This window comes from Ammospiza nelsoni, chromosome 17 (assembly GCF_027579445.1).
Source record: "Ammospiza nelsoni isolate bAmmNel1 chromosome 17, bAmmNel1.pri, whole genome shotgun sequence".
NCBI classification, from domain to species: domain Eukaryota; kingdom Metazoa; phylum Chordata; class Aves; order Passeriformes; family Passerellidae; genus Ammospiza; species Ammospiza nelsoni.
The window spans coordinates 1,319,347-1,337,912 of NC_080649.1; the positions used below are offsets into that span (position 1 = coordinate 1,319,347).

General features: G+C 50.0%; 2 protein-coding genes across 2 annotated transcripts; one reads left to right on the forward strand and one right to left on the reverse strand.

Annotated features, from left to right (window-relative positions):
• Positions 1–1,427: 1,427 nt before the first annotated feature.
• On the reverse strand, positions 1,428–5,364 carry GFER (growth factor, augmenter of liver regeneration). The gene is made up of 3 exons (XM_059484613.1): positions 5,137–5,364; positions 4,491–4,687; positions 1,428–3,726 (listed from the first exon to the last, which is right to left on the reverse strand). The coding sequence occupies exons 1-3, from the start codon at positions 5,362–5,364 to the stop codon at positions 3,564–3,566; spliced, it is 588 nt and encodes a 195-aa protein (XP_059340596.1). The 3' UTR covers positions 1,428–3,563.
• Positions 5,365–14,646: 9,282 nt separating this feature from the next.
• On the forward strand, positions 14,647–17,620 carry NOXO1 (NADPH oxidase organizer 1). Its single transcript, XM_059484653.1, has 7 exons — positions 14,647–14,721; positions 14,836–14,936; positions 15,305–15,556; positions 15,785–15,966; positions 16,156–16,269; positions 16,732–16,849; positions 17,053–17,620. Exons 1-7 carry the CDS (start codon positions 14,647–14,649, stop codon positions 17,618–17,620), a joined length of 1,410 nt encoding a protein of 469 aa, XP_059340636.1.
• The last annotated feature ends 946 nt before the right edge of the window (positions 17,621–18,566 follow it).

Consider the following 18,566-nt stretch of genomic DNA (forward strand, 5'->3'; position numbering starts at 1 on the left):
TTTATCTTCGGCAAACAGCCTTTGTTCACAGTTTTGCAGAAGATGCCAACTAGCATCACCCCTCAGCTCCCTGCACTGTGATTAACAGCTGAACTGAGGGCTGGCCAGCCTGGAACCAGGGTCTGGTGCTCATCAACACTTCCCTGTGGGACTGACCCAGAGCAGTGCCCCAGCTGGCCCCAAGGCTGACTCTTACCCCCTTGGATTACAATTTAACTGATTTGTCTCCGTGCCATTATTTGTGGTTTGCTTTCCATGTTTTATTACTTTTCCCATTACCCTGCAAAATAAAGAGTTGACTTTACATCACCTTGTTGGCTGTGCTTAATCCTGTCTTCAAATAACAGTGGACAGCTCCTCTCCATCCTTCAGACAAAAGCCCTGAGCAGCCATTCCAGGAATGGAATAAAACCCCAACAAAATCAGGGCTTAGAAGGAAAGGAAAGAAAATCCTAAAAAGTCCAAAGCCTTCCCTCTCCAAGCCTGTAAAACTCCAACAGGAAGGATCTCCCACACTGCCTGGAACAGACTGAAGCAGAAGACACGAGAAAACAAAGCAACTCTTGGGAATCCTTCTGCAAACAGGAGCCTGCGTACACCCAACGCACTGCAAAGGAACAGCTAATCCCTGGAAAAATGTCAAAGGCACAGCGCTGCTTCTGCCAGCATCTGCAAGCCTGCCTGCCATCCATGGAACAGATGATTCCCCCAGGGCTCCCTGCTCTTTGCTTTTGGGCAGGGAATAAAAATTCAAAAAAAAAAAAGAAGGAAAAAAAGTGAAGCACGGTTTGAATGCAAACCAGCCCATGGAAACAGAGCAGTTTGGGAAGCTGCAGGGCTGGTCAGGCTCCTGTCACACAGCAGCAGCTCTTGAGCAAGGTCCCACAAGCCCCTCAGGCAGCTGTTGACTCTGTTCTTCCTCACAAGGGCTCCTTGCATGGAGAGGAAGCAGCTTCCCCATTCCAGGCAATGGGATTGCCAACCCTGCCCCTCAGGGATGCCACCCTGCTCCAAACCAGCAAGAGCTGAGCTACTCCCAACTCTAATGCTGCCCCTCACGCTGTCAGCAAGCCAAAAAAAATCACTGGCATCCCATAAAATTCCCACTGTTCTCCATATAAAAGCAAATTCTGACCTGACAGAATTCCTGTCAAATTCCTGCATTTTTGTAGGGCCAACAGAGAACTGCATCAATTCAACAGCACAAGAGGGAAGGACCAGGAGCAGCCCCACCTTGTCTGATCAATCCAGAGAATCACACAATTTACCTGAGCCACCAAACTATAATATACACATATATAATTATATTTATATCTATATCTTGTTTTTTATATATAACACTAGTTCCTTGGCATGCAGAGGTTGGACCCACCAGCTCAGCATGACCCCTTTTCCTAAGATCCCATGCAGCAGGAGCGAGCCAGGAGTGAACTCAGTTGCTTTATTATTTTTACATCAACAGGAAATACAATTTGAATACAGAGATGTTTTAAAACTAGATTTAATCAAGTGCAATTAGCAAAGAAGTCACAATTTTCTGTACACGAGTATGAGGACCTCCAAAGGAAATTCCTTACCCAAGACTAAAACTTGTGGTACAAACAAGCAGCAGAACAAATTCCCCCAATCCTCACATGGTCAAGTCCACAGAGCTGAGGATATGCCTGAGAAACAACTACATCAGAGCTCTTCTGCCAAGCCAAAACAATGAGAGAACAAAGTGCAAGCAGAGATTTTATCAAATGGCCACTTGGTAAAGATAGAAACTGCCCTAAAAGCATCCTGGCTACAGCTGGTGGCCTCATTTTTGGGCAGGATTTGCTAAAGACACAGACTCAGCTTGAAGGCTGTTCCCAAGCTCTGCCAGGACAGGAGAGCTTTTCCTCCTGCACTGCAGCACCACCTCCCTGAAGGACACAAAGTGACCAGAAGGTGCTGGGTACACCCTCACTTTCCCCTCTGCACTCAGGGATGGACAGGAGTGCTGGGAGGCTCCGTGTCCCTGCTGGCCCAGGGCAGTGCAACTCCCCAGCCTGGGCCCCTGGCAGATGAGGGTGACAAAGGATGGGCAGGTGTTTCACCAACCTGCTCGTTTACACCGAAACAAACGAGGGAGAAATCTCCTCATCTGCTCCGTGGGCGAGGACACTGTCACACACAACAGTGGAGGGCAGATTGGAAAGGAGGAACACAGAATTCCTGCTTCAGCACAACCAAACCCACAGGGAGATGCCTGCCCACACCTCCCTCTGCTAAAAGTGTCCTGACAGAACTGAGTCAGATGGGTCCTACCTGCAAAAAGGGGAGGGCTGCCCTTTTGTTGGTCCTTTCCCCTCTAGTGGATCCCAACAGGCTTTGTTTTGGGGACTGAGTTTATTACCAAAAGACAAAACCCAAGAGCTGAGGTTTATTTGTTCTAAGAACCTCAACATGCTGGTAGGGAAATTTTCTGAGCACTTTTAATTGCCTGAGTGGCACCTTCAATCACACTCTTCATGCAGTGTCTCGTTATCAGTTCATTTGGGTTTGTGTTTAGAAATGTTACGACACAGAAGTTTCAGAAATCATCAGTCCATAAAAGTCTCACATTAATTTAACAGATCTGACTTGAAAGGCCTTGAGTGTGCCACAAAATATTAAAATGTGTCCAGAGGTGTTCCTGGTTCTCTAACCACTAAGGAGCCCACAGAGTGGTGTGAGAACCAAAGGTTCAGATAAGAGGTGCCTCTGCTCTAGTTTCAGCAGCACCATGAAACTTTCCAGTCAAAACTTGCCAAAAACTCCAAGGCTAAATTCACAGGTGTGCTGTAGGGCATGAGATAAGGAAGCTCAATAAAACAGACAAGAAAACCTTATCAGGAAGCAGGGAAGGAAAAAAAAAACCTGTTGCTGTCAGGGTTTGTGCAAACCTCTCCCAGGCAGGAGTGCAGGAAGGGATGAGATCGTCACCTACGTGAAGAACTTGAAATTATTGTGACTCTGTTGTGTCCTCTGACATGTTAAGTTGAAATACAAAACCAAATTGAGAAATCTGGGCTCCATATTTTAGTGTTTAAATTAAATGTACTTGCCCTCAGGACTTTTACCAAGGGAACTGGACAAAAGAGTAACAACACATGTTGGAGATGCTGGAAAGAGAAATCCAGGGGTACAGACTTGGCACAAAACCCAGCATGAGTTTTCTCTATCAAAACAACTGAAATTAAAGTGACATTTAATCAGATGTATTTTCTAAAACATCAGGCAACGCCTTGGAGAACATCACTGCATTCAGGGAAAATTAACTCTAGCTACAGAAATAAGCAAATGCCCCCAAAATCAGGAAATGTCGTCATGAAATGAGTTTGTCAGTGACCCAATCTCAGAGTTTTCTGGCAGCCTCAACCCCTCAGGTACCATTACTTATCAAAATATCATTGGGCTAGGATCTTCAATTCTCCTTTTGGCATTGGATCAGCTCTGAATCAGTCCCACACAAACAGAGTTATTGACTCCCTCTGTCCCTGCAGCAACCCCACAGGGACTGCACTGCTCTGCTGGATTCCCAGAGCAGTCCCTGTGGGTTAATCACAGCTGCCATCCTTCCAGCCATCCCTCCAGCGCTCATCCACACGGGAGCAGTCGAATTCCGACTTGCCCAGCTTCCTGTTCACCTCGTTGTGGAGCAGACACAGCCACCGGGAGAAGTTTCTCCTGGTGCTCGTGTCGGGTTGGTTCGTCCGTAATCTGCAAACGGGAATGGGAAACAAATCAGTGGAAACTTCTGAGAAAGAAGCTGAGAGCAGCAGAAAACCTTACCACAGAATCCCAGAATGGTTTGGGTTGGAATGGACTTTAAAGATCATCTCATCCCAAACCAAATCAAACACATCAGCCCATTTCAGCCCTTGCCTCCACTACTCAGATTGCCAATACAGGGCATTTTAGAGGGTAGAAGAACACTTGTCTCCTGAAAATTATCCCAGTCTAATTCTATAACTGTTCACAAGCCCATTTTGAATCAGAAAACTCCAAAATCGCCTCAGGGAAGCCTTGGAGGCAGCAAAGAATCCAACAGCATGAGGACAGGTGTTTGTTTTTTGAGTAAGTGCATCTGTGATTGATGCAATAACGGAAGAAACCAGTTCAGGTAGCTACAATCCCCAAGTGCAGGAAGAGCTGCTGATATGCAAACTATCTGCTGCAGCCCAGCACTTCTGGCAAGCCCCTCCAGCACAATGAGATGCTGAGGCTACTTACCTTTCCCTCAGATCTTCAAAAAACCCACTGAGGAAACTCACCTTTCCCTCAGATCTTCAAAAAACCCACTGAGGAAACTCACCTTTCCCTCAGATCTTCAAAAAAACCTACTGAGGAAACTCACCTTTTCTCAGATCTTCAGACAACCTGCTGAGGCCACTCACCTGTCCTTCAGAGTCTCAAAAAACCCACTGAGAAAACTCACCTTTCCCCAGATCCTGAAAAAACCCTCTGAGGGTTTTCCCACTCACCTCTCCCTCAGGTCCTCTGCGCAGTGCTTGCAGGGGTAGAACTTGGAGAAGAGGTTGATGAAGTCCCTCATCTCCTTCTGCTGCGTCCCGGTGGGCCGGTCAGGGTAGTAGGCAGCCATGGTGTGCAGGAAGGCCCAGGTGCTGCGGCCCAGCTGCTCGATGTCCAGGGGACAGTCCCGAGGGGGCTCTTTCGCCTCCTGCAGGGGACAGAGGGGTGTGAGGGGACACCGGGGCGGGTGGGGAAACAGCCCTTTTGTGCTAGGTGGGAAGGTGAGCTGGGGGAACAGGTCCTTCACATCCCTTCTGAGGTCATGGCAGAGCCCCCTCACACCTTCTGAGGGACATGGCAAAGTCTCCCTCACACCTTCTGAGGGGACAAGGCAAGGACCCTTTCACAGCCTCACGGAACATGGCAGAGCCCCCTCACACCCTCAGCGGGGGCAATGGCAGCGCCCCTCACCCCCAGGGATAAGATGGGGACTCCTTTCCCATTCCCACTGAAGGGAGCCCTGTCCCCGGCTCCTTCACACCCTGAAGGGAACACCCAGCCTCGTCCCACTTGCGGGGGCAGGATGGAGGACGGAGGGAGCGCGGCAGGGACTGGGGGTCGCCAGGGGCCCCAGGGAGAGTTCCCGCCGCGCCTCACCGCGGTGCCCGGACCCATCTGCTTCCTCTGGTGGCGGAACCAGCTCTTGAAATCCATGCAGGCTCGGCATGGCTTCTTGGGTGTCTCTTCCGTCTCACCCTGCGGGACGGCGAAGGAGAAGGAGCCGCTGTCGGTGCCCGGGAAGGGCTCGTAGCCCCGACCCGCACGGCCCTCACTGGGCGCCGCCATGATGGCGCCGCGGTGCAGGACGGGCCGGGGCGGCACCATTCACGCCCGGGCGGCGTGAGGGGGCTGGGACCCAGCACGCGCCCGAGTGCCATTCCTGGTGTGTTTTTACCAAAAAAACAGCAGCAAGCTCTGTGTTTAAGTGTCGTGTGTGAGGAGAACACGATACTCCCGTCTGTGCATCCTCGATTTTCGCTTCACATCGCCCTTGGGGTGTGGTGGAGCTGTGCTCACCCACACAGCGGGAGGCGGAAGGGGGTCTCCCTCTGCCTCCCCTCTGTGTGAGGGGGGTCGGCCATGATCCCCCCGAGGGTGTGAAGGGGCTCTACATTGATCTCCCCGGTGGGTGTGAGGGACTCTGCATTGATCCCCCCTGAGAGTGTGAGGGGCTCAGCCATGATCCCCCCGAGAGTGTGAGGGGGCTCAGCCATGATCCCCCCGAGAGTGTGAGGGGGCTCGGACATGTCCCTTCAGTGGGTGTCAAAAAGCAGTTCCCCTCCTATAGCCCTCCCAAATGAGCACAAAAATACGTATAAATATGTGTTCCTATGGGGTCTGTAGTATCTCTTTGATGAGGAGAGACTGCAGGAGCTGGGCCTGGTCAGTGACCTGGCCTGGCCAGGGGCTGCACTGGGTGATCTCTTCCAAACTCCACTATTGTGGGATGAAGATACTGTGTGTGGCAGAGCCCATGGCACACAGCAGCTCTCCTTCGTGCCAGCGGTGCTGACGGGCACCTCAGCGTTATCTCCAGCAGACTCATACAATCAACAGGGCGATTTTATGGACAAACAAGTGGATAACTCCATTCATCTTGTGCTCCTTTATAGCAACACGCCCATATGAAGTTCTCCATGTTTTTAACACCTGTCACATGCTTGTAAATCCATACTGAGGGAGGATTTTCCTCTTTCTGGGAGCGTTGGCATGGGTCACACCAGGGCAGGCACTGTCTGGGAGTGGCTGGGCTCTTTGGGGTGATGGAGAGCCAAACCTGGTCTCAGGGCCTGGGTCTTGAGTGGAAATTTAGCATTTTTTCTTTTATTCCCAAAGAGCCACAGGCTTGTGAGCACATGAGGGTGGTAACCTGGGCAACTGTCCAGCCTGGCATCAGACTTTGGAGCTTGCTCTTTCACCCCTGGGAAATGTTAATTAGCTGTGGCCTTACAAAATTCCTAATAGAGGTCAGAGAGTGAAAACTTGGAGAGCAGCACAGACTTGCTAACATCCTTCTTTTTGGCTTGATTCTGTCATGCTCTTAAAGGTTTGAGAGCCACAAGTGTCCTACAATGAGCAATATGAATTTTGTATCCACTTCAAGTTTTCTCCTGTTCATCACCTGTAGGTCAAGTGAAAAATATGATTATTTTGTTTAATGCAAACAAATCTATGTCCAGGATGGAGCTGGACCAACATTTAAAATATATATATAAATATATATATATTAAAATATAAATGAAAAAAATATATATGCGATTTATTTAACACAGTGGGGTGTAAAATGTGTATTAGAAAAAGCCTCATTTTAGAGAAATACCTCAAAGACTTGCCCTCAAAAATACTTCAACACTTGTGTTTCATGTGGAAATGGCTGAGCTGTTCCTGCTCTGTGGAGCACTGAGCTGATGGTCTGGATCTCCATCTTGGGGTCTCTATTTACCAGTGCGCCTTTATTTTTATTTATTTGCAGTTTCTTGGGAATACTTATTTGCTGATTTTTGTGAGGCAGGGAGAAGACACGTGAGTAACTGGTAGGAGCTGCTGGAATGGCTTTGTTTAAAGTCGTAGACAACTGTAAAGATAAATCTCACACGCAAAAAAAAGATCAAGTAGGGACAGCAACATTTTTATGTCTGTTTTCCTTGCCCACCAATAAATGTTTTAACTGATGCTCATGACCTCATTAATTTTTGTAAAGTCAGGAAAAAAGAGAATGAGATACTGAGGGAATTTCCTCTAGAGCTTTATTGTTTGGTCGTCAAGCAATTAAACAGGCACAGAGATGTTTCCAAGTCACAGCAATCTCCTGGTTTGACCGTTAGCAGACTTTGCTTCCTTGATTGTGATTTAATTTACGGATTCAGTTAAAACATCAGCATTTTTATTGAAAAGGAAAGGCCTTGAAGGAGGCTGTTGGTTACAGAGATTTGTGCTCCACATTGCTCCCCTTGCCCATTTCCTGCTCAGCTCTAGCAGCAGAGCTGACTCTTTAGGAAAAGGTCCTCCCAATTTTCTCCACTTGCCATCACCTCCAGCATCAGCTATGATTTCAAAGTTTAAAAAATAGAGAAATGCTCCAAATGAAGTCAGAGCAAGGAAATTCACTTAACTGTCTCTAATTGAATCCAAGTGCAGAGCCAAATGATTTCCATCCAAAGGAAGGAATGTGGTGCAGAGCCGAGGAAGGATGAGGGAACATTCCCTCCTGCTCCCCTTTGGACAGCCCTAACCCACCCAACCCTCTGCTCCCAGCACTGATTTAGGAGCTGGGGTGTGCTAGAACCTGTTACCAAACAAACTCCTCACACAAATTCAATTCTGGGGAGCAATCCTTCCCTGTGAGGGTGGGCAGGCCCTGGCACAGGTGCCCAGAGCCGCTGTGGCTGTCCCTGGATCCCTGGCAGTGCCCAAGGCCAGGCTGGATGGGGTTTGGAGCAGCCTGGGTTGTATTCCTACAATACAGCAGGAAGCTGTCGTGTATTTACAGGTAAGAGTATGAGCTGAAAGTCTGACCAGTGATAAACCAGCACCAGGAATTAGTCATAGACTCGCTTGAGAAATTACAGCCAACTAGGAAATAGCAACAACAACAAAAAAGACGTTTATTTCTAGGTATGTGAATCATATTGATCCTCTCTGCCTGCGTAGAAGAACTTTATCACCTGCAAAATTTCCCCAAAGCATGAATTTATCCCTCAGATATCACGAAGAAGCCTGCAGCCCCCTGCCAGGGAATGGGTGAGGTGTGTCAGATCAGATCCATCCAGAACTGTTGAAATGTGTTCAGAACAGTCTGAAGGACAGCACAAGGCACTGCCTTGCTCAAATCTGGGCACCTACACCCGACACTGAGTTTGTTCTTTTAAAGTTGGTGCCATTTTTATGTGTAGGTCCTTCTGCTGATTAAAATGAGAATCCATGAGGAATGGTGATGGCAGGGGCAGAGGAGAAAACCAAATTATTTATTATTTCTGTTTGTGTCATGCTCTAATCTATCTCCTCCTTCCCAGACCCACCCTGAGCTTCCCTGGAATCAGTTCATCCATTCTGAGGATAAACACAGCAAAACTGGGCGTTCCTTTTGTGCTCTTGAAAAACAAAGTCTTCAGTGAGGAGCTCCTGTTCCTCTTGGCTTTGCAATAGGAGAGTGGCCCCCGACTTGGGATAATTCCTTTTTTCCAGAAGAAGGTCAAAGGAATTCAACAGGAAATCTCCTTCGGTGGGAGAGGTTTTCCTCAGGTAACAGTTGCCATGTTTGGACTCATTAAGAATTAAACCTAAATGAAAGAACAATCCCTTCCACATTGCTCTTCTCCCACCAGGCTTTTGAGTGAAGGAAGATTGGATCTGGTTTTCCCTGGTTTCTGGAGGGGCCAAGGAACACAAGTTGCTGTCTTTGCTCTGAAATGCAGGTGGACATTTAGCTGGTGAAATCCCCAGAAGAGATCAGGCTTTGCCTGCTCTGCTCCTCGATGGCCGTGGGGAATGAGGAAAGGGAAAGAGTGGGATAAGCATCTCTGACTAATCTGGAAGGAACACAACGGTCCTGTCTCCGATCAATTTACTATATTTAGCGTGATGTAAGAACAGATTTTCCCCAAGTGCAAACAGTATTTCTTCATGTTCACTCGTGCTTGCTGCGCTTGCTGTTGGCTGTACTGGTGTTGCTGGGATTTTCTCCCACCAGATTTTGGAATGTGTAGGGCAGGCTGAGCCCTGCAGAGCCTCAAACGTCCTTGGAAACTCCATCCTGCTTTTCTTCTGCCTTCACATCTCATTTCTGGGTCACAGCACATCCACAAAGCTCTGCCCTCATGCTATGCACTCATCAAACACAGCTTTTTCAAAAAACATAATTCAGGGAACCTCCTCTTCTTGAAGCAGCTTAAGTTACATTCTCACCCTTTCTGGAAGATTCCTTCTCGAATCACGCTTTTGTATTTTGCATAACCTTAGGAAAACATGTCACTTTTATAAAACAACAAGGAAATTATTTCAACAAGTGCTTGGTAAACAAGAGCCCGTCCGCTGTGCGTGCCCCAGGCAGCGAACAAAGCTCCTGAGACGGGCAGAGCTCCCCTTGGGCTGGACAGGGCCATCCCAAGGGCTTTGCAAAGAAAATGACACCTCAGGAGTGAGGTTTGAGGGAGTTTGATGCGATGCTGAGATTTTGGATCCTGAAATAAAGCTGCCTGTGAGGAGTGAGTGACCCCCTGCACTGAGGAGGGATGTGCTCCTTGGGAAGCTCCTGTGATGGAGTGGGAAAGGGCTGAGCGGCTCCCTGGGCTCAAAGGCTTCCTGAATTGGGTCTGCCACAGAGAAATGCTTTAGTGCCTACAGCAGCTGCTGGAATTAGGATAAAATGAAATACTTTCTTCTGGATTAGTTACTGCAAAATTTCTCATCCCAGCCTGTGTGAAAGTTCAACTGCTCCCTTTGTTCGTGATGTGAAGGAGACTTTTGTCAACTCCAGTGTCTGGGTTTTCATTATTCTTTTTAAATAAAGGTCTGTTTCTCTATTTATTAAAAGTCTAAAACCTCTTTGTACTTTTAAAATCGGCTTTTAGCATCTGGGCTTTTCATTAAAGGTGCTGATAGGTCATGTGTCATCACAGGTGACCTTCAAGAAAAGTAAAGGGCAGGTTTTGATCCTGAAGGTGAGCAAGGGAAAGATGAAGCTTTTCCACCAGCTTTGTTCCAGGCCCCCTTGGCTGTGCCCACAGCTCCTTTCTGTATCTCTTCCTTGCAGCTGCAGTGTCCTGAGGGTGGTTTGAGGACTTTTCCTCTCTTTGCCTTTCCTGGGCCGGCCATAGAAGGAGAAATCCCTGATGCACAGTCCCACACATCGTCAGCCATGAGGGGCACAGGTCACTCAGCAGCCCAGACACAACCTGTGTGTGTGGGACAGATGTTCAGGACACAGCTGCTCCTCTCCAAGCATTTGGGACAAGGCTGTTTCTTGTTGGACCTGGAAAATGGCTCAGGAGGAGCTGGAGAGGAGCTGCCTTTGGCTGCCCCCGAGCATCTGTGCACTCAGTTCTGCTTCTGCTGAAGTTACTCCTCATCCACACTGAAATGAATAGAAAAGAGAGCATCAGTGTTTATTTGTCATGGAATGAGGCTGATCTTGGAATGGAAATACTCAGTGGGACAGCCCTGGTGACTCTGGGGCCTTCCTCCAGCCTCTGGGTGACCTCCTTCATCTTCCCAGCCGTGGGCAATGTGGGGCAGGCAGCCTGGTGTGACTCCCTGTGACAGTGCCTTAGTCACCTGCTGTGACACAAACATGTTTCTGTCCCCAGAGGAGCTGTTTGTGGCTGGAGTGATGCCCCTTGAGCAGCAGAGCTGCACCTTGGTGGGGTGCAGGAGGCTCTCTTGGAGCAGACTGCAAAATTATGGGAGTCATTGTGGAAAAATCTGTGTGTCCTGTATCTTGGCAAAGCTGGGCAGTGCACTCCTGCATATTGCCTGTTAATTTATGATCTCTTTGGTACCTTGTAAAACAACTAAAGGAAAATTAACTGCTGCCCTCAGAGCTGTGTAAATAAATATCGATGATGAAACAGCAGCATCCAGTAATTCCTGCTGAGTATCACTTTTTCTGGGCAGCCCCCTCCTCCCCTGCCATTAATTATTACCCACGAGAGGCACTGATTTATGGCAGGATGACATGGGAACTGTAGAAAACACAAAGTAAACTTGATAATGCCGGAAAAACAATGTTTGTCTTGTTTTTTATAAGCGAGTCCAAATGCATCCAGCAGAGCAGTGGAGTTGTGGCCTCTGCTGGTGGGTGACCCATCCTTGCCAATGGGTCCTGCCATGGCTGGGAGCTGTGGAGAGCTTTGAGGAGCACTGTGCCCATCCAAGGCCATCTGGCCCAGCCTCCTTCCAGCTTCATGGGCAGTGTCACTGCAGAGGTGACGTGGCTCCTGAGGTCATCCTGGAGCTGGCAGTTTCGTGACATCACACTTGACACCGCTGGGACACCGATACTGCTGTGACAGCTGCAGAGCTGGAGCTGGGCCCTGCAGGTGACTCCAGAGGTGTTGGTGTCTCAGAGGAGTGGCAGGCTTTCCCCCTCCCCTCCCTGCACCTCAGTTCTGTGTCACAGAGACCTTCACTTCCACAAAACATTTTCTCAATAACCAGTTATTAAGTTTTGAGCAGTTTTGGTCATATTTGGATTTATACAACACCGCAGTCACCAGCAAGCTCCAGTCAGTCCAATCTTTTCCAGAAGATCAGCTCTCCAAGCTGCAGGGCTGGTCCTTCTGCCTTGGGTGACTTGGAAACCCCTGTGTAGCTTCACCTTCCAGTTGTAATATTCCATTAGATGTTTTCCACACCCCCTTTCTGCTTGAATTCCCTGAGAATGATGAAATACAGCAAAACCAAGGCCATTTCCTACTCTTCTGGTTTTTATGGCATCCTCAGATCAAGGTGCTCTCTGAGCCTCCCCAGCTGTCTCCTCATCCTGCAGCTCCTCCAAGGCTTTCCTTGTCTTTGGCTTTTCCCAGTCAGGATAAACATGCTGAAACCGTTACATTCTTGGAAATACATCGTGGTTTGTGTTTACTCTGAGACAGGAAACCAAGCCAAGGTGTTTCACTGGGAGTCTTGGTCCCAGATATTTCCAAGAGCCACTTAACAGAGCCACATGAGGGGGAGCTTGGCCCTGGCTTGGCTGCCCAGGAGAAGCCAAGGAGTGCAGGTTTGAGGACATGGAGTCAGCAAAGGGTTTTGGCACCTCAGAGACTGGAACTTTCTAAATAAGTCTGCTGGATGAAGTGATTTCCTCTCACTCCATAAAATCCTCACTCTGTGATTTGGGGAGATTTACCAGCGCATGGTTTGGCTGGAGGATTTGTAACAAGAGGATGGAGGGTCTGATTCCAGGGCTGTGGAGGGCAGGGAGCTGCTCCAGATCCCTTTTTCACAGGGCAGCTCCTGTGCAGCTTCCTGAGCCAGGAAATGCCTTGGAGGTGCTGTGGGACAGATTTTCTCTCCAAAATCCACACTGAACCAAAGTGCTCTTTGGATAACTTTCCCTTTTTAATGCAGGTCAGATATCCAGCAGCAATAAATCCAACTGCAATAAACCTGCTTTCTTTGTCTCCGGAAACTGCTGCCCTGCTGTGTGGGAGCAGCCTCCCTTGCTCATGGATCACAAACCAAGACCCTCCTGACTGTATTTTCCAGAAGGAATCTGGTTTGGCTCCCTGTTCCAGTTCTGGGGGGGATGGTTTGGTAGATGAAAAATCATCTGTAGCCATTGCTGAGGGTTTGAGACACCAGGTGTAGCTGGGAAATGAAAGGGAGGCACGGCTGAGCCTCTCAGTTTGGGTTCCAATAATGATAATGATAAAGATAATTATAGTGAGAATGGTCCAATTGAGGCTTTATCAAAGAAGAGGCGCTTTGATCACTCGGTGCCCATCAGCCCTGAGGTTCAGGGAGAGGACAGGCTGGCCAAGGCTGGAATTATCTCTGCTGCTGAGCCCCTGGGCAGTGGAGCTGCTCCTTAGGAAGAGCTGCTGGCTGCCCTGGGAGGGTGTGGACACCTGGCTGCACACAGGGCAGAGCACTCAGAGATGAATTTCCATCACCTATTTACACCTGAGGAGCTTTCAGTCTTTTAGTTACATCCTGGGAATGTGTCTGTTCATTACATCGGCATCTCAATGGAGTTACTGATAAAACTGCCTGAAATCTATTTAAAGTAACTCGGCAGGTGGGACAAAGAAGGAAAAATATTTGCAACAAATATTACTCACATTTAATGGTGCTTGATCTGTGTTTTACGACCCACGTTCTAAATCAGCCTTTGGGGCTGGAGTGAGCTCAGCCCGAGCTGCAGGTTGTGTATTACAGCCATAAAACCCTCACCTGTGTCCCGGAAACATCTCGGGCCAGGTTCTGCAGCCCCTGTGACCTACTCTGCCCCAGCGCTGGCAAACAGCCCCGCTCCCTTCCCTGCCTTCCTTCCCGGCACTGGTGAGTAAGGATGTGATAACAGAGTGTGTTTTCCTCCTCGGCTCCCTGAACTCTGTCCCTCCTGCAGCCGGCAGCATTTGCATGTTCAAAGCGGGGCGAAAGGTAAAAGGCACGCGAAGTTTGGCAAATCGGGGAATTTCTGCCCGGCCTGGGCGGAGGAGGAAGCTCGGGAGCACCTCTGCCCTGCCTCCTGCTCCGTGGCATTTAAATTGGGCAGTCGGGCTGGAGCTGCATTTCTGCTCACTCCAGCTCCCATCGCTCCAGCTCCCATCGCTCCAGCTCCCATCGCTCCAGATCACATCCCTCCGTCTCCCATCGCTCCAGCTCCCATCGCTCCAGATCACATCCCTCTGTCTCTCATCGCTCCAGCTCCCATCGCTCCAGCTCCCATTGCTCCAGATCACATCCCTCCTGCTGCCATCCCTCCCGGTCCCATCCCTCCCGGTCCCATCCCTCCAGGTCCCATCGCTCCAGATCACATCCCTCCAGCTCCCATCCCTTGGTCTCTCATCACTCCAGCTCCCATCACTGCAGCTCCCATTCCTCCGTCTCTCATCCCTCCAGCTCCCATCCCTCCCTCTCCCATCCTTCCCTCTCCATCCCTCTGGCTCCCCGCGAAGGAGGAGCAGCAGCCGTGGGGAAGATGAGCTCTAACAGATATCCCGTGGATGTGAAGGCTGTGGGCTTCATGCAGTGCAGAAAACAGAAGGTACTTTAATTTTTATTCTTTTTTTTTTTGGCTTTGTTTTCTTCCTTAAATATAATTTGCAAACTGGGAGACTAGAGGATTTTGAATTACTCTTCCAGGGGTATGTTTGCTTATTCCCCATAGTATTGGGATTGGAGCCTAGGGGTCTAGGATAAGGGGACTTGGTTTTTAATGAGCTTAATATCTTGGGGTTTGCTCTCTTTTTGTCACCATAAAATTCTCCTGGTTTCAGCAATCATTACCTATTTGGGACTATGAAATTAAAAACATTTTTGTAGGTTTAATGCTTTATTTAATTTTTTTTAAAAGCCTCAACTAAGCCACAGCAAATGCTAATTATCTGGAAGCATCTAAAATTGAACATTGTGATTAAACTGCTTTTCTTTTCCCAGAACTACATGATGTTTGTGTCCTGGTCAGATCAGAACAACATTCTCATCTACAGGACGTTTGAAGACTTTAGGAAATTCCATGTAAGTGAATTTCCAATTCCTGAAAGTTCAAGGTTCCTGTCCTGGGGAGGGGAAGAAGCCGAGCCATGTGTCAGCTGTGAGGAATCACTGTTCTCTCCTTCTCCTTGCTTTTAGAAAGAGCTGAAGAGAAAATTCCCCACTGAGAATGGGTCACTGAGGAGTTTACCCAGGTTTAAAGGTAAGGACAAATCTCTGATGGACCAACAAACCCAAGAGTGATCAGGGACAGCCATACCCATGACAGACACTGATGCCTCTGAGTCTGACCTTCCTCTGGAACAGATCAGGGGCTCACTGCTCCTGCCATGGCACCACTGGGTCACATCATCATGTTTGGGTCTAGTACAGACTTAAAATGACCCAGAAAGGCTTTTCTAATAGATAGCTGCACTTGGCAAATTAATGCTACACTTCAAATATTGACCTAGTACTTCTTGAAACGCTACATGTGAAAAAAAGAGAAATCTTAGATGTTAAAAAATCCTATCAGGAGCTGTTAAAATGGCAGGGAGGGAGGGACAGTGCCTTTGTACAGTTTGGGCTTGGGCAGGAAGGGTGGTGTCTGAGGGCACCCACTGTTCAGGGAAAAGATGCTGCTCCAGGGACCCAGATCCATTGCTGTCCTCTCCCAACTGTGCCCTTGTTATTTTGAAGGAATAACTATGCAGCAGAGGAAGGGTGGCAAGCTGAACAGGTGCCTGGAGATCCTGAAACTGCTGGAAACCTATTCCCAGGAGCTGCTGAAAACTGATGTGAAAATCTCCCGGGGTGAAGAGGTGATTCAGTTTTTCAAGGCACAGACTCAAGACCTCGATCCCTCCTTCCCTGAAAACAGGTGTGAAATATGAATTGTATTTTTTTGTTTGTTGGTGAAGCAAAAATGTCATGGGATATGGATAGAAGGGAAACACCAGGTACACTCCAGGGCAGTTCAGCTGGGTGCTTTTAATTTTGTTTCTGGTGCCTGAAGCTTTTCTCAGCCTACTGCAGAAATGATTTCACCAAAATCAATACTAAACTCAATCTCTCACATGAGTTTTTGATGTGCACCTTCACCTTCCAGTGCTGTGATCATGCCATCAGTGTTCAGAAGGGAGAAGAGCCCCCAGCCCCTCTCCATCACCCTCCCTCAGGCGTCGCAGAGCTACCGCTGCATCGAGGCCTTTGAAACCAAAGACACAAAGAACAAACCCTTTACAGTGGCTCAGGAGGAGATTGTGGAAGTGCTCATCAAGGACATGACTGGTAGGTCTGAGAGGATTCAGTGTTGGGGTGGATGGGCAGATGGATTCATAGCTAGGCAAATGCTGAGGTAGTGTCAGGGGTTCAGGTGTTTGCACTTGTCCCTCCTGTCCCTTGTGTCCCCTACCCAGGGATTATTGTCATGTCTTGACTTGCAGGCTGTTAAAATCTGGGTGTTCTTCCTCTTTGTAGGCTGGTGGCTGGTGGAAAATGCAGACAAGCAGATAGCCTGGTTCCCAGCCTCATACCTGGAAGAGCTTGATGCCTGTGAGGACATCCAGAATGCCTTCAGCTCAGATGAAGAGGGTGAGTCTGTTCCTCCTTCAAAACACGAGTTCTGCAAACCGCCACCACTTTACCCACTGCCTGGAGTCCCTGCCTGGACCTCTGACTCTTCTGGTTGGCTCTGCCACCACCTGTGGGTCATGGAACCATGGGCTGGTTTGGGTTGGAAGAGAGCTTAAGGCCCATCCAGTTCCAACCCCAACACCTTCCATTGTGCCAGGCTGCTCCAAGCCCTGTCCAACCTGGCCTTGGACACTTCCAGGGATCCAGGGGCAGCCACAGCTTCTCTGGGCAACCTCTTCCAGGGCCTCCACACCCTTTTTGTAAAAAAACTTCTTTATATTCAACTTAAATGGATCAGACTGGGGTCCCTGAGCAAACCAGTCACTCTGAGGGACAGCTGCCCTGCAGCTGGGCTGGTCTCTCACAGGGATCAGAGCATTTTCTCCACAAGGCAAATCCAACCTTTCCCTCTCTCTGCAGGTAGTCTGTACTTTGTGGTGCAGGCCTACGAGGCCCAGAAGGCAGATGAGCTCTCTCTGAACCAGGGGGTGGTCGTGGAGGTGCTCAGGACGTCCCACAATGGCTGGTGGCTGATCAGGTGAGGCTTTCCCAAGCCCAGCTGCTTGCTGTTCCTCCTGTGTGGGATGCACAGGACCCCCCAGAGCTGGATGTCCTTGGCTGGGGATGCTTTCCCCGTCCTCACACCCCGTGTACAGCACTGACCTGCTCCCCAAGTGCTCCCTCCCCTTGGCCCGAGGTGCTGGAAGGGTTTTCTCAGTGTTTTTCCATCCCTGCCCTCAGGTACAACGGCTGCACTGGCTACATGCCCTCGCTGTGCCTCCGGCCCTACCAGAACCCTCACCACAAGCTCCAGAGCATCCTGAGCTGCAGCCTGCACACCTGCACCCCGAGCCTCAGCTCCCGGGAGGAGCACAGCTCTGCCAGGAGCAGATCCCGCTCCCTGCCCCAGGCCAGCTCCACCTCAGGGCTGGATTTGGGCTTGGACAGCTCCTCCCTGAGCTCGGGCAGCAGCAGCGCCGGGAACGCCCGGCTGGCCCGGAAACCCGAATTGTCTCGGTCCCTGCCCGAGGTGGAGCCGGCCAGGAGCTCTCCTGGGCCGAGCCACGAGCTGGGCACACACAGCAGCAAATGCCCAGAGCTCAGTGCCAAGGACAGGAACGACTCCGGCTTCGTGGAGCCCTCCACGGCCGAGCCGCCCCCCGCTGACCCCGAGCTGGCCGCGGGTGTCCCCAAGGTGCCAGCCCGTCCCTCAGCCCAGGAGATCCTGCAGCGCTGCAGCACCGTCACCAAGCGAGCTGTGCAGCACTCGGCCCCCCGGCCGGCCCTCCCGGACCCCAGCCAGCATTAGGGACCCTGGGCAGGGGACACGGGGACAGCCCTGACACCCTGGAGCCCCCTGGGCGCCGTGGGCAGCAGCTCTGGAGTGTCAGGGCTTGGGACTGTCCCCTCCCCAGGGACACAGAGATCCATCACTTCTGGAGTGTCGGGGCTTGGGACTGTCCCCTCCCCAGGGACACAGAGATCCATCACTTCTGGAGTGTCGGGGCTTGGGACTGTCCCCTCCCCAGGGACACACACATATCCACCACCTCCCTGGGCAGCTGCAGCTTCCCCAGGGAGTTACCTGGACAGGGCTGAGTGGGGTCACTCGAGCTTCCAGCAGCTGCAGGGCTGGAGGTCACTCAGAGCTCTCCCCCAGGCAGGTGTTCCCCTCCCTGCAGTGCAGCTGGGCTATTCCCCACGCCAGGATCAGCTGGCACAGCCACAGCCACCATGGAGGGCACAGGAGTGGCACCAGAGTGCCTCAGTGTCCCCTGGCACAGCCATGGGATTGGGGAGAGATGGGATGTATGATGGCACCTACTGAACCCGCTGTTTTATAGGTATTTTTAAAAACTTTTTGACTTTTGGTATTGGTTGGAGGTTTTTTTAATAGGTTAGTGGAGAGGTCATGAAATACAGGGATGGGCTGGATGTGCTGAATGGTTGTGAGAATAAAAAACCTGCTGGGGAGGAAGCTCATCCCTGCTCCCTGCAGCCACGTCTGTGCAGGCACAGGAACACAACCAGGGGAGCCACAGCTCCTGTCCCACCTGGGGATGGGAACAGAGGCCACCTTTACGGACAACACATTCCTCTTTCCAGGGGACTGGCTAGTTACTGAAACAACAATTCTAATCCTCAACTCACTAGCTAGAAATGAGTTAGAAAAAGAGTTACAGGAAAATCAAGACTTTTCTCTACACTGATGGCTTTAATTGTACTTATTCTCCCAGGTATCTGTTAATATTTTT